The sequence below is a fragment of the Corvus cornix genome, chromosome 1, assembly GCF_000738735.6.
Source record: "Corvus cornix cornix isolate S_Up_H32 chromosome 1, ASM73873v5, whole genome shotgun sequence".
In the NCBI taxonomy this organism is placed as follows: domain Eukaryota; kingdom Metazoa; phylum Chordata; class Aves; order Passeriformes; family Corvidae; genus Corvus; species Corvus cornix.
Window position 1 is genome coordinate 90,014,590 of NC_046332.1, and position 27,546 is coordinate 90,042,135.

Sequence of the window (27,546 nt, forward strand, 5' to 3'; positions counted from 1 at the left end):
CTAAAAGTGTAAACTCTCCCCTGTCCAAACGCTTTTTAAGAATCTCTCTTTCAGCTTTAAAATGCATCGTTTCTAATAATGAAACACTTCAAATTTCTCCTCAGCCCTCCCGAAAAATGTAGTGCATACACCGAAGTAATTTACACTAGTTCTCAGTATTTGTAATGCAAATCTAAATTAGTGCTAGAACAGCTCATGATTTTGGCACATGCATTTTCTTCCACAAAGAACTTCAAGATTTTTCAGTAATATCCTTCCAATAACATCTTATTTCACCTGGGACTTAGCTACTTTTTTTGCACATAGGCGAAGTCTCACAATCACCAGATATAGTACCAAGGTAGCATTTCCATAGATCACAAACGTCCATAGTTTAGAAAAGCTTAACATGTCAGAGAAGTATCTTTTACAAAAGCCATAAAGTAGTTTTGTAACCACAGCCACAATGTTTTCTAGTGCCCTTATTAGCCTGTGTAAATGCATGCATTACAATCAAACTCTTCAATGGCATAGTTTTTTCCAAGAAACATTTTTATCATTTCCATAAGTCCTTCTACAGAATATTTTGCAAATCTTCAAGGAAAATGTAACAAATATGTGAAATTGGAACCTTTATGGACAAAGCATTTTAACAGTTAGAGACTGCAAACTGAAGTAATCTCTCGAGTTGTTTTGATTGACCCATTCATTTGGACAAGCCACAGTTTATGATAAAGCCTGTGAGAAGGACGTTTGGCCCTTGTGAGCTAAAACAGGATACTGCTGAGCTGAGTTCAGAGCAACATGGTATGCTGCAAGCAGACAGATGTTACCATCTGAGAGTGACAGTCACAAGGTAGGGGAGAAGGTGTCAACCTCAGCGCAGGCCTATGTATCCTCCTCTTACTACCTGGTCCTCCCACCTCCCAGAAAAAGACATCCTTGTATCAGTTACAGGAAAAAATTTGTCTGAAGCAAACTCTGGGTGCTCTGATTCGACTGAAGTCACAAGCACAATGTTCTGGAGCTGCAAACATTCATTCCGTAACTATTCTTTCAGAAGACACACAGAACATCTTGTATTTTCCATGTATTTTACTAAAGCTTAGACCAATGCTTGCTGGTGTCCTGGAAGAGGGTGTATGTGGAAGAAGTGTACTGTTGGTACATCCGTGGCTGAAAGCTCAGCTCACATACACTTCATTCAGAAGAGACCTGGAAACACATTTTTCTTGGAAATAAATGTAGCTTCACGTACAAGAGACACGTGCAGGAAAATGTGATGTTCTCTCTTAGGTCTCCACGTGATTCATGAACAAACGTATCCTCAAAGATGTTTTGTGAAAGCAGTAGGACTAGCTTTTTACAGGTAAGAGACAGGCAAAAGGGACATTAATATATCACCTTGGTGATATATTGGTGTTGCGAAATCAGAAACACCAAGTAGTACAAGTAAAGCCCAACACCTCCCAGTACAGAGAAAGTCAAACAATGTTCAATATCATTTAGCTGCAGGTAAGGTTTCATTTGTCCTGATCAAACCTTGCTTGCAATTGCAACTACATGGTAAACTAACAGTAACAAGGGAGGTAACTATTGTGCCACAGGAAAAGATACAGTCTTTATCCAACAAGCTTGTATCCACAACAGAGCCAAAAAAATAACCTCACAACAGCCACTGGGTCCTGCTGAAAGAGACTCCGGAAAGAGCAGAAGTCCCTTTCCATGCAAAATGCATCAGCTGGGAACATATTCTATTTCTTGGTAGCTAAAAAAGTACAGCAGTGTAACATTTCAAATATACACTTCCAGCAGCACATTACAGAACCATTCCCAAAGCCTTCACTGCATTTGGAAAGACATAGAAAGCTTCTCCTTCCTTTGTTTTGCCCAGCACTTTATCTTAGAAAGGACACTGACCCCTTCAGGAAGGGACTGTATTTCATGTGAGCTTTCCAGATACTGCCACTAATAACAAGTGCAGAAAATAAGGCACTTGGAAGCTAGTATTCAAGATAAAAATAACTCATTCAACAATGCTGACCAAAAAGACACTCTTGTACTGCACAAGCTACAGCAGAAGCCTTGTTTTCCAGTATTGGTTGGAAACTAGCAAGGGATCTAGAAAAGAAAAAACAACACAGGCACTTACTCACAGTCACAATGAATCCATTATTTCTTCTCCCTTCTATTTACTCACCTCACCCCACTGTAATGTTGTCTTTTAAAATGAGTAACTTTTTATTTATAGTGTCATCCAGCAAAGCTTTTCTCTGCAGCCTACTGCTTTGAAAAATCTATTTTCTATGCAGCTAAATTTTCATTTGGCCCTTTAAAACTGTCTTCTCAAAAGAAACTCTTCCACAAACGAGATTTTGGAGGCAGTAACTTAAAAACTGTCACAAGTCTCCTTTCGCTGTTTCATGAACACCTCATTTGAACACCATCCTTTTTACATACTGAGTAACTCTATTCCTTTTTGTATTAATTGTCTATGTCTTAGCTACATCCTGTTACTCTGAAATTATCAACAACATGTAGTAATGACTGACTACCTCTACCATATTCCCATTATCAAACTCAATTACTCCCCCAGGTTTGCAGCAGTAAGTCATGTACGGTATTTTATTACATCCTAGAGAAAGGAGAAAAACCTCTTTGGCTCACATTTATACTGCTAAACAAAACAGAGCTTGAGATTTATCCCTAATGCTGAGATCAAATGTGATAAACTGCCTTTTGTCCTCACAGTTTAAGACAGTGCCTTCCTACAGCAGGTTGATGAGAAAGAAAATTCCTTGAGCAATCCAAAAAAGAGCCTGAGACCAAGATCATACAACGCAGGATTGTGGGCTAGCAAAACACTTCAGCTCACTCTATTATTTATCAGCATGAATTTCTTCACAGAGACTGTGCTTGTACAGATGAAAAGAAACAGTAAAGAAGCAGGACAGATTGTTATGGCTTACGGAAATACCTCCTCTGAATAAGTACTCAAGACTATTCTACAGCTGTCAGGCAAAATGTAGCATTAGTTATCCAGTCTCCTCTGCAAAACAAAGCTGTCCTGGTTTTCAGCATAAGTCTTTGCCAGTGCTTTAGTTCTAGAGATCCCAGCTCCAGAAAGTATCAAGGGTATTAAGGATGCTACAATAACTTCTTAATTTAAAAAGACGTGTTTTAATTTTATAAGCATTTTAAGAAAAGGTATCTCCTTGTGTTGACTGTCTTAGAAAACAGATCAATACAATTCAAATGCCAAAAGTTTCTTTAACCAAAACAACTTGAACATGGTATGTTGTGGCTGTAATTCACAAGGGTATCAGGCAAGCTTCTCCTATTAATTACTAGTCCTTCTTTCTTTTGCAAAGTCTGTGGATCTATCTGAACAGCAAATATGAGTCAGACCTCCCTGCATACAAAATCAGGAAAGGAAAAGCTACAACAAATGTCTGCTCTCCAGCAGACAACCAGAATTTAAAAAATCTGCCGGGGAAGTCCAGACAGTAACATGGGTATCACTGTGACCTGATACAGATCTTTACCAACGTCTCAGCTAAAATTATTTGAGATTATTGCCTGCATTCCTTGCTCTAATAGTCACTTTCTTACTGATTCATATTCTTTCCCATGTGTTTCGGAGACCATTAACTCTCAAAATTGTTCCCAAACCCCTGAATTGCAATCACAGCAGAATTACTAGCACCGTGTTCACTGGATCCATCTATGATGTGTTTAAGCTACAATACTCTACAATGAGGCTGGGTCCAAGGAATTTTATTTACATGTACTGTCAATTGCATAAACAAAATGCCATTAATACTCAGTTACTAATAGCTTTTTAGTATTATTTTGCAAAAACAGAGATGGTGAGATCTGAATTTCGTAAGCACTAAAGCTCCTAAACAAGCTAGGAAGGACAGCCTCAATCGTCTGACTCTTCACTTTGGGCATAATGCAAGTCCCTGAATACAACCTACAATTTTATGGTGGAAACATTACCATGCTTATACCTCAACACTTCAGCTATTCTAAGGTAATTCCAAAACTATCACCTAATGTGATAGTTGTATCACAACAAGCCCATTTGTTACCACCAAAGCTTTCAGAGTCGCATAGCTGGTACGAAAAAAATGGATGAAGAAAGTGGAAGGAGAAGAAAAATTTTCCTGTAACATTCCCTAATGACCTGAAGTGTTGCTTCAGCTCTGGAGAATTTCCTTACAGGTCAGTGGCATAAGGAAAGAAGGAAATCTAGTTCACAAAACACCCTTAATATGCACAGCATTTAAAATGCTGTGTATTTGTATTTGCAACACACCTATGCAGATAATGTAAATCCCTGCCATGAAGGTAGTATCAGATTCTGGTCAGTATTTAAATTAATCCAGAGTATTGGAGCAAACATTAATACCTAGATTTCCAAATAGCTCCAGAAGGCCAGATGTAATTTTTTAAAGGTTGAACAGATAACTGAATGGCAAGTCCTGAACAAAGCACAAACGTAACACTGCGATACTATATGCTGAAACTGCCTTCCCACTGCTTTCTCAGGTGATAAAGTCAAGAAATGCTTAATTCATAGGGTCAAAGTAAGTGAACAAAACAACACTGCCAGCAGAAAAGAAGGCTCCAAAAATGCCTCGGTCAGGCCAGGCTACTGAGGAACTCCGACAACAGCAAACAGTCAGCTTTGACTAGATTCAAAAACTGTTTGGATTCAAACAGGCTGTCTGGAAGTGTAAAACGTAGAAGTTTAGTTTCACTTCACATTTTTGGAAACACTATTAGGTGTCTAAGGTACCTAGCAATGTGCATAAAGATGGAAATCTTTGCAAGAAATGACCAAAAAATGCAAAATAACTTTGCCTGTTTCTTCTTTTTATTGAAGCTGAGAGATTCTGGAAATATTTTAGCCTGAAATACTGCAAATCCTACTGTTTAGAGCTAGGTCACTCCTACTGAAAATCCTCTTAAAAACACAATGCTTATTTGCATAGAGGAAATCAGACCTTCCCACTAGCAAAAGATTTACTCCACTAATAACAGCATATCATCTAAACACTACCCACCCCTCTCTTCCCCCACACCAGCTCAACAGTATTTCAAAATATATCTGAACATGGGACAAGCTTCATGAACATGGGCAGACTTCACTAACCCATAATAAAGTACAGGAAATATGTCACAGAGCTGCCCCTAGGACAGAGAGCTCATTTGCATTATGAGTTTTTACTTAATGCGTGTGTGCACTGCAGCTCCACCTTACAAACCTTAACTATTCATTGCAAATCCTGCATAAAATTTATGAGATGCTATCATGACTCATCCTGTGGTTTTAAGATACAGCCCATGATTTTAAAAATTACCTGCTCATGCCCTTCTAAAAGAATACTGCAGTGCATACCACAAACCTACAAAAAAAATGCAACACCCTACAGCACGAGAATTTCTCATAAAAACTGCAATCTTCAACTGCAAATGGATTTCCAGACTGACAAGGAATATTCTACTACAGTGAAATATTGAGTAGCCTGGACAAGAGCACTGTCACCATGTTGGACCTTAAATGATTTAAAAGAGAACAAAGGAGACAGAATCTCTGCCTTCTCTGTCTGGTAGAAGAGATAAGACAAAATTACTACAATCTCTATACTAAAATACCCTCTCTAAAGTCTTATCACTTCAGCTTGATTCTGTTTTCAAGGTTTATAAAAGCACTTAGAATTTTATAATTTAAAGGTTTAAAATTCTATAGAATATCCTATGTTTGATTTATAGTTTTGTACATTAAGGCTGCAAATAACAAGAAATACTGATACTATTTTCTTTAGTGTGCCACATTTGTTAATTAAATAGTCTCTCAGAGCCTAACTGAACCACAATTAAGCAAGATTTACATACAGGTAAAGAGTCAATGCTATGTTAGTTAATGATGAGTTTCTACTTGCTGGTTATGAAACCCAAGGAAACTGGCATGTATAATTTCCCAAACATATTTTAAATTGCATTTTTATCTTCATGCTACTGTCTTTGTAAACAGGCATTACATAGCTAGGTATTCATATCTTTCATTAAGTTCTGTGTTTATACCTACATAATTTTAAGACCTTTCTAAAGTGCTTAAAATACATTGCTTCTGTATAAATACTCATTAAAGACCTTCCATATTCTTACTTGTACATTCTGATTTTGATTATGCTTCTTCAACATTCCACATTTATCAGTAATGGCCCTATTCAGCCCCATTGACTTCTCAGCACAGTAAGGTCACCTCAGTTTAATCTGTCTGAAAAGTATTTACTATCCTGAAAGACATATTATACCTGCAAAGGAGACTAAAGCACATTTTCTACAAGAAGACTGCTCATCTGAAAACACACAATAGATAGGAGCAATAAAACCTTCCCATTAAAGAAAACAGATTTTGCCACAACAGAGTAAGTGTTCCTACTCAGTATGTTCTCTTTTGCCCTCCTACCCCTAAATACACATATTCCAGTTTTGTGATACACTGGCCTTCAATAAATACAGAAAAACCACCAAATCTGATTCAAGTTTAATACCTGCTTCATGTATGCATAGCACATGGTCTCTGCAACCCGCTTTCCTTCATCATAGCAGGCTCTTGGACCTATTGGATTCACATGGCCCCAGTAATCCTCATTTTGAGGGTGAACTTCAGGATCTACGGGGGAAAAAAACCACCTTAGATTATGATATATCAAAAGATGACTATATATGACGAAACTTTCAACAGAGCATTTGTGTTATAGAAGTCAGCACGGCTTGTCTCTGAATTCTGAATTTTAAAAAATCTTAAATTTGACCACAATTTCTTAAAAGTGCAATCACTGGAACCATGAAAATGGCAGTAACAGAAGATGAAAGCTCTTTGAGTACAAGCAAACAACAGCCAGCAACTGCTTTCCCTAAGAGTGTGTGAACAGAGGGTTAAATTCAACTCCTCTCTGCAAAGACAGACTACCTCAAGGGCATAAATATGATTTTTACCTAATGTGCTTCAGAGGAAACATTACAGGTTATGTAGGCAGCAGTCATGTAGGAGGCATTATAGGTTACGTACGAAAGTAAAGCATATTCAAATTTCATAAAATAGGAAACAAGGAAAGAAAAATGGAGAAAATAGAGATGTACTGCACTTCTTAAAAAGGCACTTACATTTCTTCTGTTTCACCCTAAGCATTTTTACTAGCTATCACTGTGCTATCAATCATCAGGCTAGACAATCCTTTGGTTTGATCCAGTATAGAAGTTCTTCATTATAAAAAACAACCAACCAAACAACAGCCACCTAGGAAGCTTGATGGTGTGTGCTTTATATGCTTGAAAAAATACAAACACTTGGTTAAATTTCCCCCTTTGCTGTCTTTAGGACGGTATAATTTCTACCTGGTTTGAAGTTTGCACATATTACTACAGAACTTCCTAGTATTGAAAGTTAATTTTTGAAACAACTTTGACAGTCAGTTCTGATTAAACCTTCCTGATTTTATGCTGCTCAGATGTGATAATGGATGCATTTGTGCCATATGAAAGCCACGGAGCAATGGTAAATGCATAGAAGTTTTACACGATTATGAAAGCCCACAGCGATCTTAAAAGGGCCTGAAAAGATGCTGTGGGAAGGGAAATACTCCAGAAGAGAGCTTGTTCAGTTACAGAAGAGTCCTTGGGGCTACCATTTTTCTCTGTAGAGCCTGACAGTGGATAATTTAAGGCTCGGGAGGCAGTAGGAACACTGTACATGCTCAAGCCACTTTGGCTGGCCAATCATCTGAGTGATGATTGCTTGGGCACTTACTTTGAATCTTCTTGACTGAAGTTGCTCCACCAAAAGTGCACACCTGGAGGTGTGTTCTTTGTCCTTCCTCACATTTTGCTCACAAAGCTGTGTGTCTTGTAATACAGGTGACCATTTTTTGTTCACTTGTTTGTTCTTTATAGCCAAGACTCTCAAATCTATTCCCCTTAAGCAGGGTACTGTGCTTGTGCATCTCAAATAATCTTGCAAGACTGCTATTATCAATTATGCAATAGTTCAGAACAGAAGGAAGTTTCTCTAGCAGGCACACGGTCTGTTACACGCCCAAGGAAATACTAAGGAGTCTTGCTGCATCCAATCACCATTCTACCCATCATTCTTTCACTCCTTCACTTCTACCAGTAAGAGGAAGACAGAGCACTGCTGAATATTACATTTTAAGAGACACCAGAAGAATCTGCACGCACAACCAGTATTTTCTTAGCTTGGAGGTTATATCCTCGTCTCTTACACACCAGGGCAATTACTAAATCTTAACAATACAATTCCTGTGTGATGGGAAAAAGATACACATATTTACTATTGGAATGATCTTTCTTCTCAGGTTTTCATTATGGCATCTGGACTTTAAAGTACAACACTCAATTTCCCACAAGCCCTTTGGAAAAAGAGACCTAAACCATGACATGGGAAAGGTACAGACAACAACACAAGTCTCCAGCTACCATTCCTGACTAGAAACATAAAGCAAGCACTGTAAATGCCCTTCTCACATTTTAAACTGTAAGAAGAACATCTCATAAAAAAGCAAGCTAAGACAGAGATGAAAATCTATCATTCTGGTATCTGACAAAAGATGTGTAAATACCCTTTTACACAGTCATATCTGAATAGCTCTAATTATTGTTTTATTCTTCTTACCTCCATAAACCTCTGATGTAGAGGCCAGCAACAGCCGTGCTCCAACACGTTTAGCTAAACCTAGATTTTGGGCAATGGGGAAAGAAGAACATAATTACAGCAAGTGCAAGAATCCTTCATTCATGTTAGCTGTTTCAGTATGATCCTGTTTTACATGTTTTTAAAGAGAATTTGATTTTTCTCACTAGGCAAATTTAGCTGTAAATCACATCCATAGCTCCCACTTCCAAACTAAAAAACTTAAGAAACAGCAGAGTGGCCCCTGCATGTGATGTGCTTGCTTCTGGGACTAGCAGTTACACTGAATCAAGATCCAAGAACTTAATTTATTACAACCTAAATAAAGGCCAAGGAAGCATTCCACTCAGGAAAGCAGGATTGTGAAACAACACAGTATGATTACCAAATCCTTCTTTACATAGATTAAAGACAAGCTATTTAAAAAAACTTATACAGACTAACATGTTACAGGACAAAAATCAATCATTTCTCCTTTCTTATGTCCTTTTAAACTGCTTGGATGGTCCTACCTACCACTGGAGATCATTCTGTATTCCATTTCAGAGGCTTTCCGGTCTTCAAGTTGGCATGGCAAATCAAACAAATCTCTCACCTATGCCATTCTGGTACCTCTATAGCTTCTGAATCACTTAATTCTCTGAAATGTACTCACTAGAGCATCACTCAAGAAACTCAGCTGTGCTAATGCCCAGGAGTTTTTCAGACTCATAACTACCCTTAGGATCCCTGACACACAGATCAGTCTGCATCATATACCAAATGGCACAAAGATGGGAGGAAAAAGTAGCAAAGGCTTGAGGTCTTCTTTTCACAGATCCATTCCCAGCATCAAAACTAACAGACAAAGCTGAAAACATTGCCATGTAATTATTCACCACGAAGCTAGACATTAAACACTCTTTCAGAATTTGCCAGCCAAGGCATGCACAAGAGGGTGCAGTACTCTTGATGTGTGGAGTTTACAGAACCAGTGCAGTTCCACCTAGTTCAATGTTTGCTGAGGTGCAAAGGAACAGTCACTTATGGTAACCGCGGGAATGTTCCACAGTCACCAAAGCGAAAACTGCAGTCATGAGCACAAATGTGCTATAAAATCCCATGCTCTTAATTGTTCTGATGACTTCTGTAATTACTGCACACTCCATAGCCAACTTACAGGCACAAAGTTCTTGTGCTTTGACAGCCATGTTGCCAGTGTTCATCTGCAGACATATTTATAGGAAAAAGAAAAAAACCTTCAAAGAGGGTAAAAATAACCCCAACCTTATTTTGCTTAAAGAAACGACTTTTTAAAATGTGCAACTCATTTGCTTCATCCTCCCCTCTCCCCAGCAACTCAGTTGGGATTATATGATGACTAACCAAGTTAAGCAATAAAAAAAATTCCACTTACCCAGCATGTTTAATGTCCCAATAGTGTTGGTCTTCAATGTTTTAATAGGATTATACATGTAATTTGGAGGAGAAGCAGGAGATGCTAGATGATAGATCTGGTCCACTACAGAAAAATGGAAGGGACAGAATTATTATTTTCCCACATAACATATTAAATGAGAAAGCATTAAAGCCAAGAAACAAGTATTCCTTTGTGCATTTCCTAGCACTGGAACTCAGCACTTCCTGTATTGATACCTACAGATGATATGTACACAAACCTGTTGTAACTGTAAGAAAAACTTAATTTTTAGTAAAAAAAACCCTAGAGCATAATGTAATATATCAACACTGTTGACATGGATATAGATGTCTGCGTTGGTGTTCACACTTTCCACTTTTAGTTCAGAAATGTTTAGAAGCTGCAAAAGTATTTGCAACATTCTGTTACCCTCAGGTTTTTAAAGTGGCTACAAGCTTCAGAGTATTTTTCTAAATAGACTGTGAAGCAAAAATGGTAGAAACATTTTTTTCAATATGATGAAAGACTTTTTGGGAAAATTAAATACTGTATTTTTATTTCTAGACCATCTGTCAACAAAACATTAATGGACATTTATATATTAAATACATATGGCAAGATACAAGTATGCAACTTTTGTGGGGTTTTTTCCTGTTACTTTTATTATGTATATGCAATGCTTTGGATAATACAGCATTTTAGCTTTAATTAAAAAAACAAACACACAAACCAAAACCCAGTACAGAGATTTCAGCACACTCCTCCACTCCCTGTCATGAAATACAATTAGCACTAGTTGAAACTCATTGTCTGATATGATTGAAGGTTGGAGGTATTAGAAACACAAGACTGTTGGAAACAAAGATATTTTTGTTAAATTATAATAAAAACAAAGCAATGAAAACTGGATTCATTTTCGTAGGCAGTATCTGATATTCAAAGGCTCAACCTGCAAGCCTTTCATAATCTGACTGTTGTAAATATGTAAATGGCTTTCTGTCTTCTATATAACTTGAATCACAGCAAGCCAGAACTATGTAAAAAACCCCACCCATAGATAAGTAACTGCAAAAGAAAAATTTAAATGTAAGCTCAAATGAGAGATGTGATGTTTAAGAAAGAATAAATCCCCCACACCAAGGTCATTCAAGAAAGGTAATCAAAAGGTAATGAAATAATTAGAATAGCCCAACAAATGAAAGGGAAAACAACTCCTTTGTGTTTCAAAAGAAAAGTTTGTTTTGTTTATTTTTTTAAGAAGACTCGACACTGAAATCAGAAAGAAGCTGGAGAAGTCAAGGCTAGCTGCTATTCTGACAGAAGAAAATTTTGTGTGGCATAAGACTGTCTTGCCCTAGAACAGAACACTACTGGTCAAACAAATGTTTTCCTTTTAACTACTTCCTTAGGTGTTTTATTACTAAAAAGCAGTAGCAAATCACACCATTAAAAAATATTTTTATTTTGACCACATATTGATTTCTCTTAGCCCTCTGCTGGAGGCTTTAACTTTCACAGTATCTGTGACATAATGAACTTCTTCCTCCAGTTTGAAATTACTTTTTGTACTTAAAACAGGGTACAAGCATCCCTGACTTTCAAAGAAAAAAAAAACAGAAACAAAATTTTCTTTTTCTCCATTTAAATACAACTATACTTGCTTAAACAGCACAAGCTGTGAATTCTATCTAGTAGGGAAAAACGAATTCAGAATGGTTTGAGTTGGAAGACACCTTAAAGAACACCTAGTTCCCACCACCCTGCCATGGGCAGGGACACATTCCACTCGACCAGGCTGATCAAAGCCCCATCCAGCCACTTTCACAGATGGCGCATTCACAATTTCTCTGGGCAACCTGTTCCAGTGCCTCACCACCCTCACAGCAGAGATTCTGTTTCCTACTTCTAACCTAAACCTACCCTTTTACAGCTTAAAGCCATTTCCCCTTGTCCTACCACTATATGAAAAAATAAAATATCAACTATGAAGTTATCACCTGCTTTCAGTGATAGAGTGTGAGAACACTGAAATATTAGAGGAATGTGCTTCCTGTTGAAGACTTCCCTTCCTTCCCAATTATCAAATTTCATTTGATAAAGCAAGTACACAAACCTTTGCTTTCCGACTTCTAATATATATTAAGAAAAAGCAGAGTAATAGGGCAAGAGCATATGTAAGTGGCTTGAATTATCCATGTGAAGTAATCCCTTACTTTTCAACAGTCTATTGAGCAATGAAAAAATGAAAAGTAGGTAAGTCTTCAAAGCACAAGCATTTCCTTTACATTAAAACATTACATCCTTTTTAAGATGTGTTCTGGTAATAACGCTTTAAAAATATCAGCAACATTGGCATGGTAAAATACTCAACCTACTTTCTTTCTGAATCCCTAATGAAGTGTGCTTGTATATAAGTTAAGTTTTTCTAGATTAATTGTTGTGTCTATTGTCTACTGGGCAAGCTCAGCTCCTGACTTTTGTGTAACATAGCTTGGATAAGCACACACCGGATCATCTGTAGGAAGCTTTTCAAAGTTTGCCCCATACTGCAGCCTGGCATTATTGCTGCAACACAACAAAGCCTGCAAAATAATTTATGATTACATTTTATTCACTGATTAAGCTCACAATGTCAGTAGTGACCAAAATAAGGAGAAATTATTTCAAGTCATATCTCACCCAATTAACTATCAACATGAAGATACGATAAGCACCTAAGGCAACCTGCATGACTATCACTCTAAGTTTTACTGTCTTGACAGAGTAATGATATTTGACAGTATGCTCACGGAGATGCCACAAAATGCATCTACTTGTATGTTGCCATGCTCTCTTTGATCTACAGCTGTTTATCTCCAGAGCAGGGATAAATAGCTGCCTAGAAGATGTCAAAACAGCCCAGAAAGCTAGAGAGAGACAGTTCTGGCAGATGTGTAATGTTGGTGAGTATTTATTCTCACATAAAAAGGTGCAGAGAAGTAAAATTTCATGTAGCAGATTGTCTGGTATTTACATCTGTTCTTGAATGATCAGGAAGTAGTATATCCAACCGCTATCAACTCTGGCGCAGCATCGAGAGAGTTTGTCACACAAGGCACCTGCAATAACAACACAAATAGCATCCAAAGATTGCCTGATGCAGCAAGAGCTGGCGGAAGAAAACTCCCAGCTCATGCTCGATTCCAAGCCCTGCCTGCATTGCTAATGCAGCTGAAACTTTTAGGAGTCTGTCTGCAACATGAAGGTAGTTAATTGTTCTGCATGATGAAGTGTGACATAGAATAACTACTCCTTACTTAGGTCCCAGTTGACACTGTAAGCTTAAGCAGTGAGTAAAACTGAAATCAAACTTTGTGCTGGGGAAATAATGCAAAAATGTAGCATGGGGTAAATTTTAACTGGTTTGTTGAACTTTCACACACTTCCTACAGATGAGTTTTGAATATGAATAAAATATGTGACTGCCTCAAGTTTCGCTTCTGAATGTAAGTATCCCCTTCCCACAGCATGGTACTGTCATGAAACCAAAGACAAGGACTAGACTGGAAGCTGGCAAAAGGAATGCTCAGTGAAGATGCTGACTGATGCTTGCAAGCAGCAGATAACTCAAGCACAGTGGTGCAGAAAAATGAACAAAGCAATACCTGAAGTCACCTATAGCCGACTCAAAGCTGAACTCTGATCTAAGTTTTATGCTGTTTCTTTCTACCTATTCCTTCACAACCCTTTCTAAATCTAGTTTTCAATCATCAGGTGGAATTTTTGCAAAGAGAAAATGTCACTTCAAAAGCATTTTGGTCTGTTAGTAATTTTACTGCCCAATTCTAATCTGTCAAAGCAGAAAGGAACTCTTTCCTGCCTCCCTCTCCACCCACTTAATTTTATTTTGTTTTGTGGTTTCTTTGGGTTTTTTAAAATATTGCTAATTTTTGATACACAGCAGCTCATACAGGAATGGTTCCTTTAATGGCGTGTGGCAATTCAGATACAAAAGGTCAAAAATCTACCACTCCTTTTGCTCCACAAGAATACAGCTAGGCCTGTGATTATCCAAGTGGCCATATAACTGTTAGCTAGAAACAAATGCATATAAAATACAAAACCCCAAAAGTTCCTTATAATCTTCAAGTTTATTCACTTATTTTTAAACATGAAACTAAGTGTACGACACAGTGAAAAAGAAAGCTAGAGAGCAAGAAAGAAAGCACTCTCCGCCTTTTAGTCCTTCATTCTTCCTTTTGTTTCCCAGCCAGCAATTGTTTTAAATGAAACAAAGAGAAGGAGCTCGGGGAAAAACAAGGTTTTCCTTGCCAAAGGTACAGTCTTGCCTGTCTCATTTGACTCAAGGTGCTTTTCCCCCATGCATAAAAGCAAAAATCTACCCCTGTATGGAAAAGGTGCAGCAAAAGCAGAACTGGCAGAGAGATAGAATATGGGCATTTGCCAAGAGTCAGATGGCTGTCTTCTGGATCAGAAGGATAGGCAACTAGGCAGCTACAAGACCTCTTTCTCTTGCCTGGGAAGGACTCTTTAGTATATCAAGCCTCAGACCAATGAAAAACATCAGTTTTTCCAAAACATTTAGAGAATGCTGGACATTTCAGTAGGGTGAAAAGTTTCTACCACAAGCTTATCATATTTGATCCATCATGATGACAATGCTGGAACAAGAACAATTATTTCTCATTCCACCTTCCCTCTATTTATTAACTGTCAGGTCTGAGAAATACATACTTTTTTTTTCCACCCCAGAATTTCAGCAGGCCAGCTAGACAAAGCCATCTACCCAGCTTGGTTGACAACCTCATGTCTTGTAGCACAAAGCTAACAGTTATTTAAGACAGCAGGCAACTTAACTCTTGTTTCAGCCAGAGCTGTGGAAAGCAATCCAAGCTACAGCTTTTTAAAGGATCAACTGTTTGGGTGCCTGGGACAGTATCTACTGAAGGACAGAAAGAAATACATCTAGTAATGGACCTCCACAACTCTTTCTTGTTACATGAAGTAAAGAAAGAAGTTTTACAACATTTAATAAGATGACTTGAGCTAGCTTTGCAATTAAAGCCATAGTGCAACTACTTGAAAATAACCGTGCGAACAGGTGTGCAAAGCATTACGTTAAGGACCACAACAGAAGAACAAATGATAACAATAAAATTCTGCAAGTTTTGTGTGTAACTCACATGGGGCACTAGAATTGTGTAAACCACTGTGAACACGGCAGCAAGTAGTTTACCAAGGACAGGATGGTAGACTAGTGATAAAGAAACATTAAATACATTTGTTATGTTACAATTTTACTGAAAAAAAGGGCAAAAACAAGGAATCAAATTCATTTCAAAATAGCATGGACACAGAAGCTGGCATAAACATTCAAGCCAGGTACACAAGGTACACCGAGACAAATACAGAAGACTGTGCTCAACATAAAGTTTAAGTAACATATTGCAAGATAAACAGCAACTAATGTTTGTCAATTATGTCCTTCTCTAAGTGAAAAGCTAAAAAAAAAAAAAAAACCTCCCTAAAATTTAGTATACATGGAATCTGCAACACCTAAATTTGGACACAAACATTCAATCTTGTGTTTTCCTTAATGCTAAACAAGAACAATCAGTAAAACCACTCCTACAAAATACTGCCATAAAACTACTTTCCTTCATACCATCTTTATTTTCTAGCCCTAATACTGCATGTGTTCTCCACGCTTCCTAAGTGAATGGTAAGGGAGAAATCTACCACCTTTCGTAGGACAGGAAAAGACCTTCATCTTCAATTTCTGCCTTCAACATGTGTCATGGTCCCAGAAAGGACTAAACAGGTCACTAAGTCCACTAAGCACCTGCATCCATCACTGTATTTGCTAGTCAGGAAGTACTGAGCAGAAAAGCTTTGATCAGAAGCATACAAATAAGTTTCTACAGCTTGAACACATGGACTTCTCTTGTAAAAACAGCAGCTGTGCCAATTTCATCACTAGAGGTCAGGCCAGAGAAGCTGACCCCGTGAAGTGAGACATTTCTATTGCCCTAACTAAAAAGGACTACAAATACAAGTTCATTTCCCTGATACTAAAAATGTTGTCTGTAATGTCAAGCAAACTGGAATAACTTCATAAAGATTTACCATATTGCTCATACTGGAGCAGTTTTGGAGAGACCAAGATCAAGGCACCACTGCACTTGGCTCTGGACAAACAAAATAAAGTAGCATATGTTACCCTCTGCTTTGCCATAAACTTTCCTGACCATACAATTTAAAACCAGGAAGCAGAATGTGTTAAGCACCAAGAACAAAGTCTAGGAAGGGAAAAATCTGGGAAGTATGGAAGCAAAAAAAAAAGCTTTAAGATACTCCTTCTGCTTGTATTTGTATGTGCTTTAAATTACCTGTGAGATGACTTGAAGACTGAACAATTCTGGGATACTGTAGAACACTGTTAAGTAAAATGTTACCATCCTGGTTTCTGGAAGGATCTTAATCACAAGAAGGCTACAGACTATTCTTTTGACCAATTTTGTGAGACTGTTGGTCTTAGCCTTAAAAATCAACTCGGACCCACAAGCCAGCCAAGTCTTTAAAAATAAAAGTTTTTTTTAGTCCCAGTCAAGCAAATGATTTATTAAAATTCTATAAATGTTATTTTACTTACCTATGTGTGTAACTAGCAACTACAACACCTCCTGAAAGCTCTGAAAGCCAGTATCCTTGTCACTATGTGTATCACATGCTTACAGCATGTCTCTCAACTTGCAAAATGCGTTTTTATTAAATCACTTTAAAAGCTTTTTCAGTGGAAGTTGAAAGAGCCAAAACTACCTTTGTGTTCACAACAGTCACAGAAATTAGAGCCAGCATTTAAGAAATGTTTTTCCAGAAACTGGACTGCTGGCATTAAGAATTAAAACAAAACAACAAACCGAGACCAAAACCAAACAGCTTTAGATAACTGAAGATCAGTTAATCTCAGAACATGAGCGATAAAATGGTTTATCTTTACCTACCACTTACACTTCTCTTTCATTTCATTTTATATTAGTTAGGTAGTGCACATGCACTTGCTTTAAAAAGTTTTTGAGCATCAGAGTGGAACTGCTCTTCACTACTCTGCCCAAAAAGAGTTTGGGCAGCAGTTTCAGCTGCCACAGACTGCAATTTTAGAAGTATTATACAGTATTTTTCAAAATATACTGTGCACTTCCCTGTGATTAAGGAAGTGAAATCAACTCAACTGACTCAACTGTTTCCACTATTGACTGTGAATCTGTGGCATTTTCAGGCCTGTGTTTGCTTCAAATTTGTGAAAGGTGTGGTAAAACCAAAACAAATCTACAAACAACACTACCAAGCAACCGAAAAGAAATGCAAGGCCTAAGTGTGTTCCTGTGAATTGTGAAACAGTTCAGCTGAGGACATCTTTCAGATACAGGAGGTAGCTGAGTTTGAAGGAAATTTGCACCTATCACTTTACAGAAGATTAAGGCTTCCAAAAGTCGCTGAGGAAGCAGGAAGGAGAAATGCCAGTGGGAGAAGGATATGGGCTACATATACCTGATGTTTTCTTCCAGATTTATTCAACTGCTGTGTGTGCCTAGGGGTAGTTGAAAACTGGACCTCAAGACTGAAAACTGAGAGGCATTTTGTTCCTGTTTAGGGGTCCAGCTTGTGGAATGATTGTGTGTCATCTTATGACATCACCTTGAAAGCGGCTTGATTTTTCATGTGTGTTTTTTGGGGGATTTGGTGGGCTGTGTATTTTTGGGGTTATTTTTGGTTTGTTTACATGTATCTATGTTTTTAGGTTGGGGTTCTTTTTGTTTGGTTGTTTTGGTTTCTGGTTTGGTTTTTTTTTTTTACACATGTATTCAAGTATAACAATATTTCATAGTAGAAATACAGATTTTGGCACTTTGAAGTTATATAAAAATAAACCCTTACTTTAGACTACAGAGTCATCTCTAACGCAAAGGTGGGTATAAACAAGACAGCACTAATGCTCAAGTCACTATGTAAACCAAATGCATTACTAAGAACGTACATTTATTTAATACAAAATTTCCTTTGGCATTTTCTAATGCAGTTTTATCTATTACCCTAAAGTGGGGTAGATCACAGTAACACCAGATCAAGCATTCATTCTCATTTGTTCTCTAATTAACATCTATGTGTCTTTACACTATGGTTTGTATGAACATGAGCCACAGTGCTCTCAAGTGACTACTTTGGGGCACTTGTAATATTAATGAATGTAGAGAATGAGGCAGAAAAAGTAAAGGTGTAAGTAAAGGTGGGTTGCTGGTTTTTTTTTCCTGATAATACAAAAAGAAGAGTAAGAGATTCTTCTCTTTACAGACCAGCCTTCAGAAAAAAAATTGTCTTGCTGTACCAAAAAACTGCCCATTTTATAGTGTATTAAAGCTCTACATAAGGGTTAGGCTGAAATGAAAATATCATTAAAAACACAGAAGTCAACTATAATAGGAAAAAAAGGGTTAATATAGCTATGTTTTTTTTTTTTACTATTTTTCACCGTTCAAGGTTCCTGAATTACCTTTATTCCACTAAAGAATTCAAAACCCTTCTTCTTCTGCTTGAAGAAAACCACGTGAAAACTTGTGCATTTCCCACTGACATTTCCAAATGCTAAAGCAAATGAAATCCTAGCAGAGGAGAAGAAAGACATTCAGCACTAGAGTTAACTATGGTTGTCCCAGGGCTAAAAAAAAAAAAAAAAAGTGTGTTTAGGTGATTTATTATTGTCTCTGGCCAACCTAGATCAAGATCCAAGAATGCTGAGTGCCACTTCATGTCACGGATCAAAGATAATGACACAGCCAAGGCAGATTGTGCGTAGGCATTACTGTGAAGCTGACAGCTACACATCTTGAGACTAAATTCACTTTTCCATATCCAAAGTGAAAGCACTGTTCTTTCTAGACCAGAAATGAGGTCTCTTTCAGAAAAAAAGCACTGATTATTCTCTCTGGAATTCAACTGTCAAACAACCTTATATAACCCGGTTTAAACAGGACAGCAAATACAGAGAAATTCTTTAGACACAAACCTACTTTTTATTGTGACTTCACAGTCATTCCAACTTCTATTTACAAGTAAAAAGGAGAAACTGGGACTAAGAAAAGAAGTATCTGATCTATATGCCAACTTGCTGATCTGTTCCAAAAACTATCCCCCATTGCCTCACTGGACTATAAACTCTGCAATGAAATCAAATTTTATCATGCTCTTACTGTATGAAAGTTAATTTTATTTTAAAACTTAGCCATTCCAGCTTCAATTTACACTGTTGGAAGATGAAAAGACATTCAATGAACTACCCACTGAATAACATGTAATAATTAGTTGTCAGTACTAAACAGGGAATTGGTGTCTTAATTACAAAGGCCATAGGAAAGGTAGCTGAAGGATCTCAGAATTCCCATTCAGTAGTGCCTAGTTAGCTGGGCAACAGTATTAGCAATGATGGTAATTCTCTGAGAAAGTCTCGAGTGTAATCAGTCAGAAAGAAGGTAATGCATGGAAAAGATTAGAAAAGCTGACAAACTGAACCGGCTGAGGTATGAACTACCAGCACCTGGAGTCAGTTAATAAGATCCTTGTTCTATTATCCTGTCAGTGGAAGGAGAAGTTTGAAGTAAAATAACACGCAGTAACCGAACCAGTGCATTGTCAGAACAGAGTAGGAGCATGTGTTTTTGCAGGACTGTTTCAGTAGTATTGCCAGGAATTCATCACAAGCAATAACACAAGAGATACAACTACTAAAGATTTTTCCTGTGAAATTCCATCCACTAGAATTCAGCAGGAATTTAAAACAAACAAACAGAAAGCCAAACTGCTCAGTTATTTTTTTTCCCCTTAAAATGAACAAGCACATTGCTACAGAGTTTTAAAAGGATGGAGCACACCCACCAGAACTGCAGTGTAATTTGAGCAATGCTTTCACTGACTCATTATATAGTTAGATACTCCCACAGAAGTCTATAAATGCATGTCTCTCTCAAATACAACAATGTTAAGGGTGCCTTAAAATCTGGCATAATAGTTTGAGGTTTATGATACTTCAGATGCTGAGCCACTACTTTGAAGCAGAACATACTTTTGTTCGTTTGTTTGTTTGCTTCTTTCTTTAGGATTGGTGTATTTTTTTTTTTGTTTTTCCATTGAAAACTAGGGAAATTCTGTGCTGCTGAATTTCCAACTCTACAGGTTGAAAAATGCCTGTACCTAAAGTGGAGCAATGTTTTCTACAGAAGACACTAAAGGCAACTAAGGAAAGTTAATCTCCTCTCAACTGACCATACACAGTTGCAGGATGCATGTCTAAGTAACTGCAGCCCAAAATTAAACTTCAGTTCATGAATTATCTGGACCACAGACTCTGTGTGTGTAAGCTTGTCCAGGCACACAGGAAAGTGCAACAACACATGGGACAGCAGACCAACCCACTGCCATCTTGCATTCTCACAAAATCAGTCACATCAGGATGTTTCTAAGGTCTCTTTCCTCCCATCCACTTGGAGAAGAACTAATTTCCATGACAAAAGTACTCTGAACCTCTTACTCCATACTGATCACAGAAAATAGGCTAACTGTAAACAAAGCACACAGATATTAGATAGATCAACCCAGAACTCAGTGCATAAATTTCATTTCTTTACAGACACACACACTTAGAAGGGAAAAGCACAAAAAAGTGCAAATACCAAAGCAGAGCCTACCTACCTTCAATGTACAGGGGCTCAACGACATCGTGATTTATCAGTTCGAAGTTCTCATGACCAATCCAGTGCTCCACATTTCTTTTCCTGCCCGTAAAGAAGTTGTCCACAACTGTAACCTCATGGCCATCCATCATTAGTTTGTCAGTAAGATGAGAACCCACAAACCCTGCTCCTCCAGTTATCTGCGTTAGGACAGTTGGTATGAATTTCTTTTTCTTTTTACAGAAACACTAGACAAAGTCTACAAACATGAAGACAGAACAGTAGGTTTCAGCTCTTTGCTTACTCCAGGGGAAGCAACTCCATTTCCATGTATATCTTTTTTCCAAGATTTACAGCTTTTAAAATTTTGAGAGACATACTTGACATATTTCATCACTGTCAGGCTAGAAGGTCAGCTACCTATTCACATCAACAAAATCTCTTTCTCAGATTACATTATTTTCCTTTTTTTCCTTCGAATTGGATTGTGCTCTTCTTTGTGACAGCAAAGTCTGAAAGATGCAGAAAGGCAATAGGAGAAATTTCTGCAAATCCCATTTCTCAGAAAAAAAAAAAGGTATGACAGAATGCCAGGTTATTTTCATGTCAGGCTTGTCAGACGTGTAAAATCCAGTTTTTGTCTGGTTTTAATGGAATACATGCTGGGTGTTCTAAGTAAATACTGTAAGTTTTCACCCGGAAAGGAAGAAGGGAATTCTTCGAAGACCTTTCATTTTAATTTCCTGCTTTCATTTTAAATCACTCCTTCTGTGTTTTAATGCATCCATAGCTTACATCATTCTGGCCTGAGGAGGTCAGGCAGTTGGATTAGATGATCTTTGTGGGTCCCCTTCAACTGAAAAAACTCTGTTCTATACCATTAGCTCTGACATGCAGCATTTGCCTGTCTTGGAACTCTGATGTTCTACTGCAGAAACAAGCAGAAATAAAATATTTAAAACCCTGTATGCCTGTTTTATTGAAGAAACAAGAAAGTTCATTAATTTTTCCCTTTTTGCACCACAGACTTTAACAGCAAACAAACTAACAAAAATCACTAATTCAGTACTGAAGCAGTCAGCACAATAAGTAGAACTGCAAGTTGTGTGACACATCCAGACCTATCTACAGAAGCAATTATTTTCTCTGCATTTCATAAACTGTTTTCAAGAACGAAGACACAACAGATCATAACTCTCAAAGAGTGGACTTGTAAAAGACCTCAGTGGCATCAGCTATATCATATAGCTGCATGATTAAATTCACATTTTGAAAGTGATTCAGCTGTTGACGCCCATTCTTCAGCTGTAGTGACAACTAACTAAGCAATGAAAGGACAAGGTGGAATCAAGCAGGAATCCAATGAATGGATGGTGTACTACAATAACAAAGTGCTGTGTGGAAAAGGATGAGATGCCTTAAGTTCTTCCACTTCAGGTTAGTCAAAAGTTAACCATTTCTCCTGTCCACTACCCTGCCAGAGCAGGTTTTTTTTTTTTTAACTACAAAAAAAGCAAAAAAAAAAACCTCCAAAGATTGAAAAGGAAAAAAACATACAAAAACAACATCTGTTTTCTTTTGTAAAAACTTGAATGTCCACGTCTTGTAGTCTCATGCTTCTTTTTCTTATTAAAAATTCAGGGACACTAGTGTGTCAAAGCAACCGTATCAGTTAATAAAAGAATAGTTTAGTTGGTCTATTTAGTATTCTTCTGAGTTTGTCAGGGCTTCCTTGTAACAGATTCAACATTCCGTTCCCTGACAAACCTGAAGGAGAACCAGGATTTAGGAGAAAGACAGACAGACAGAATGAATGAATCTCGAGGCTCCCATTATGCTGCAATAGAGAAGAAGCAAGAGCAGGATTTTGGCAGAATGCTGTGAATGAGGAAAGAAGAGCAGTAACTGAGGGAGAACAGCCCTTTGCCATGTCTCACCACTTAGCGGGGGGGGAAAATCAAACTCATGCATGGAAAACGTAATGCCATGAGTTTATCCTGACTTTCAAGCAAGCTGCAGCCTTGCTGAATGTTACAAGGGTTTTGGCTTTTTTTGGTGGTGACCAGGATAAAACTCTTCTATAGAAGAACCTACTCCTGCAACTGAGGCCCAAGGAAATCTCCTGCTACTATTTCTATTTCAAGATTCTAGAGAAGATAAAATCAATGCTTGCAATATATGTCTTTGGTGCAGTAAAAGGAAGTGTCTTCTTCCCCTTTTGAAAAACAAACCATAACAAAACCAACCAAAAAAAGGGCAAAAAGCACAAAAACCCAAAGGAAAACAGCATACAAAAAGAAGAAAAAAAGCACCAAAAAAAGGCAAAAAAAAGAGCACAAACCAATTTTGTCTGGAAAGAAGTTTCCAACTGCCTTAAACCTACCAGTAGTTTTTATGATAAATCTAAGTTGGCTTTATTAACATATCGCTTCCACGGATGTTAGACAAAAAACTTAAGAAATCATGAAAAAGGAGTTGAATTTCCCCTGGAAAAGTAAAAAACTGTGTAAATTATGTTTTTCATCATTACTTGAGGCAACATTTAAAAAAAGATGATTTATCACTGAAGTTCTTTGTACAACCTTCCTGTAATCACTCATAAATGCATAATTTCTAAATATTACTTCCTGCAAATCACAATGACATATTAATCTACATAATCATAAGTTGTACATGAATCATATCCACATCAGAACTGGAACACCAGCACTTGGGTCTTAAAACAAATTCTTTATTAAGGCAACATTAATAAAAATATTTAATGACTTAGTAGTGCAAGTATGCTTGGTAACTTCAGCACCCAATAAAAGGCACAAATATTACTGATAATTTTCTTCACTAGAGGCACTTAAAAGTTTGTCTATCTATTACACAAGTTCATTGCTGCTGTGTGCATTCAGATTCAAAACATCTTATGTCCTATAAGGAAATTATATTAATTTTCTTGTTTTCTGCTTTTATCAGTTTACTATACATTCAATTCAGAAAAAACCCCACCCAACAGACTGAACCAACGGCAACACCATCTTCCACAATAACATAATTCCTTCTCTTGCATGTGAAAGCCTCTGGTCCAGTCACTTCAGAGAACTCAGGAAATAGATAAATCATGCACAACAAGGTGAGTATCTCTTTTCAATGAAAGTGACAGGACATCTAGTCTTAGCTGAGATATCACCACTACTAGAAATCATCTCCAAAGAGATGCAGTGTAATAGAAAATAACTGCTAGAACTGTTGTCTGATCAGGACAGTGCTGTGGGGATCTCCAGGATGGAGTTGGAGACTGCAGTCAGAACAAAAAAAAGTAAAATCAAATGAAGAATGAATTCTAGGAAAAGATTTAGTATTAACAAAATACAAAGCACATGATCTAGCAAAATTCGCTTGGCTGGCCAATTCTTGAGAATTTTGAAGTGTCATGCAAGGTTTTTATGGGAACTTCAGCTACTTCAGCTTCTTCAGAAGAACATGGATTATTTCCCCTAGGATTATGACAGCAATATTGTAACAGAAGGGAACTGTCCACATGGGCAGGAGGCCTATGAATGCCCATCTGAGTTGGCACAAAACTGGTCAGAACAACCTGCCACTCCTTTTGGCCAGCTTCCTCTTCAGTCATTTAAACTCTACAAAATATATGAGGAACCCAAAAGCTATTCACCTCCAGGTCAGCTGAAAATACTCCTATTCCAACTACTTGCCATCTCTGTTGAAGCAACAGATTTCAACAAAATATACAGTATTTTTCAGTGGCAAAGTCTGGAAGTGAACATTAAGAGCTCCACAGCCTGTTAACAGCTTTCACTAACACTTTTCTTGAAAGTACATTCTCACACAGAAAACATGACATTAAGGTTACTTTATCACCCTTGCAAATACATGAAGTACACAATTTAGGAATTTTTAGAATTAAACCTCTCTCTATTTTCCTCAGTTTATTTTCTATATTCAACAGGGGCACTGGGAGTCTACAGGTCTCCCTCCTTCAGACTGTCATAAAAATGACAGAACATCATTGCAGAACTAAACTAATTTGGTAACGCTTAATTCTTGGTGAAACTTCGCAATAGCAATGAAGACTATTGCCTAACAATGCAGTAAAATAACTTTATCTGCATGTTTTCAGTTTTTTCTTCAAAATCTTGAAGTCAAAGCAAACAAAAGCACCAGCTAAGTTAGGCATGCTGCAGGGTTTTGTCCTAGACTTTACTTTTTACTAGAGAGGCAGAAGTTCATACTCTATTTTACACATCTCAAGTAGCTATACTTTCTCTGCCTTCAAAACAGGGGGACAATCCCCCACCCCCCCCACCCTGACAAACAGAAACAAGGAAATATCTAGGTCACAGATAACTTCAAAAGTGTTTGCAGACAAAACTGTAAAGTTGATTTGCAGCACAATTCACTAAGTTTAAGAATGCCTTGGACAACTACTTGTCCTGACTTAACCTGCCATCCTCTTCCATCCTCAACTGCTTATGAGGCTTCAAAATAACAGGAAAAACAGAGAAGAAACAGAGAGATGACCATTCCCTCCATAGCAACTTCTTTTCTAGCCTTATGACTAGATTTTGCCCAGTTTGGCCAGACAAGGTTCCTGTCAAGATGTGCTTAAAAAGTTTCCTGGTCTCTGCAAGTTTAAGCCATCTGGGAGCACACACAGAGACTCTTTGGAAATGTGATCCTGAGAAGTTACAAGGAGAGCAGTTTAATTGGCAAGTCAAACTTCAAAAGCAGAGTCCAACCAGAGTTTATATGCTGAGTTTGAGAACATCAACACAAATAAGTGAAGCACTGCCCTAAAACCTGTGCAACACATATGACATCCAAGGTAATTCCCTTTATCCTGTCTTATGTCTTTAATCCTACAAAACAGATTACATTCCACAGATATTTTGGTATTTCCCCAAAACAACCTCCAAGTAAACACCAACTTACCAGGATTCTTTTACGATCCTTTTCTGATAAAAATTTCACTGGTGGGTATTTCTGGGTGAAACTATAGAACATTTCAAAACAAAGAAGAAAAACTAAGTAAGTTTCAGCCTTGTTTCTTCTTCCACATACTTGTCTTTGAAATGTGAGAAACTACTCTGAAAACCTCCTATTCTTGAAGTTCTGCTAAGAGTATATTTAGTCCTTTATTCTAAAAAAGGATCTGGATCAACACAAGACAATGCCTATGCACGGTGAAATATCAAAATCCATCTGCAAAGAGCGCTTTTAAAATTTCTGCCTGATTTTATGTAATGAATCACTTGACTTCTACCTTTTGAGAGCAGAACTAGTGCCAGGCATGACATCACACGAGAATAAAACAATAAAACATGAGCAGTGATTGGACACCTCTTTTTAAAGTTTTAAAAGGCAAGCAACATTCTTAAAAGCTCTGGAAAAGAAAGCAAGTTGTATTGACTTACCGCATTGACTTCAAACACTTCTTGAAGTTTCAATGTGAAACTTACAACATGAATTCTCCTTAAAGTTTTACAAAAACCAATATAAAGTTTACAATCAGAATGCTGAAAAAATACATTTTAAGATACTTCAACAATTTCTATGAGAGAGCTTATTCAGCATGAAAACTGATCTTAATTTTCTTAGAAATAGCTAGACTGCCATTTATTTGATGGTCTTCAAGCAAATGTAATTTAATTTTTGCACCTTCTTTACAGGAACTTCAACCAAAACCACCATAAAATAAAATTATGTGACGTATGAATCTTAAGTGCTCATCTCTTGATGCCTCAAACCTTAGATGAACTTCTCTTCCTCCCTGGCATGCATTCTGCATACAGCAACAAAGTCCTCTGAAAGAAGGTGTGAATTTTTTTTATTTATTTCAGTAATTAGCATCATAGTCTTGGCAATTTATTACCACAGATTTTTCTTAACTAAATATCAGCGTGACACTGCACAAAAATCAAACTATGGTTACTCTTCTCCCCCAGTAAGTCCACAGGCTAGAGATGCAGCCTGATGTAGCACACAGGAGCCAAAAATGACAAGAGTTATTACATCTTGCTATACTCACAAACAGACGGTGACTGAACTGACCCTACAACTGTGATCTTGAAGCACCTCCTCCTCTGCTTCTAACCTGCAGTACTGGCTCAACAGGAATTCTTCAGTGCCAGAGCACAGATGCTTTTGTACTTTATCCAATTTTCATCACAGCATGAAAGCTGCTTTCAGTTTCTTGGATAGGGGAAATATGGCAATGGAACCTTCCAACATTAGCCACACACGGAGACTCAAAAAAAAGCTACCTACACTTGTCTTACATTACATACAGGTCACTAACAATTTCTTTGATTTATGCTGAAGCAGTGAAAGACAGCAGTGCACAAGCACAATGCAGACATGTAAAACACATCCTTTCTGTGACAGAGAGGACAATTCACTCATAACAAGAGATTTATGGAGTTCAAAAAAAGTTTAAGTGCCAAATAACTAGATGCAAGGCAAGTCTCTCTCCTCCATTTCCAAGACCACTATTTTAAGGTTGCATTAATCCATCCTGGAGTCATATTGGTGCCACAGGGACCTCACAACCATTTTTGCTCCTTCCATTACACCAGTAGCAGTTTACAGACAGCAGGATAGAGTTTGGCAGACAAATGATGAACTTTTGGCAACAAAATGGAGTTTATCTTGACTTAATGTTTGCTTTGATGATTACGTGGCAATGCTTTGGCTGTTAAATTCTTAATAAA

At 37.5% G+C, this 27,546-nt stretch overlaps 1 protein-coding gene across 2 annotated transcripts in view; it reads right to left on the reverse strand.

Moving 5' to 3' along the window:
* The window catches only part of UXS1 (UDP-glucuronate decarboxylase 1), a 57,259-nt gene that overhangs the window by 10,812 nt on the left and 18,901 nt on the right, over positions 1 to 27,546 (reverse strand). For both annotated transcript variants that reach the window (XM_039549269.1, XM_039549277.1), the window contains exons 5-9: positions 25,769 to 25,829; positions 20,847 to 21,027; positions 10,101 to 10,205; positions 8,687 to 8,746; positions 6,546 to 6,667 (exon numbers count right to left, since the gene is read on the reverse strand). In XM_039549269.1, coding sequence (XP_039405203.1) covers positions 6,546 to 6,667; positions 8,687 to 8,746; positions 10,101 to 10,205; positions 20,847 to 21,027; positions 25,769 to 25,829 — 529 coding nt within the window. The remainder of the gene's footprint in view (positions 1 to 6,545; positions 6,668 to 8,686; positions 8,747 to 10,100; positions 10,206 to 20,846; positions 21,028 to 25,768; positions 25,830 to 27,546) is intronic.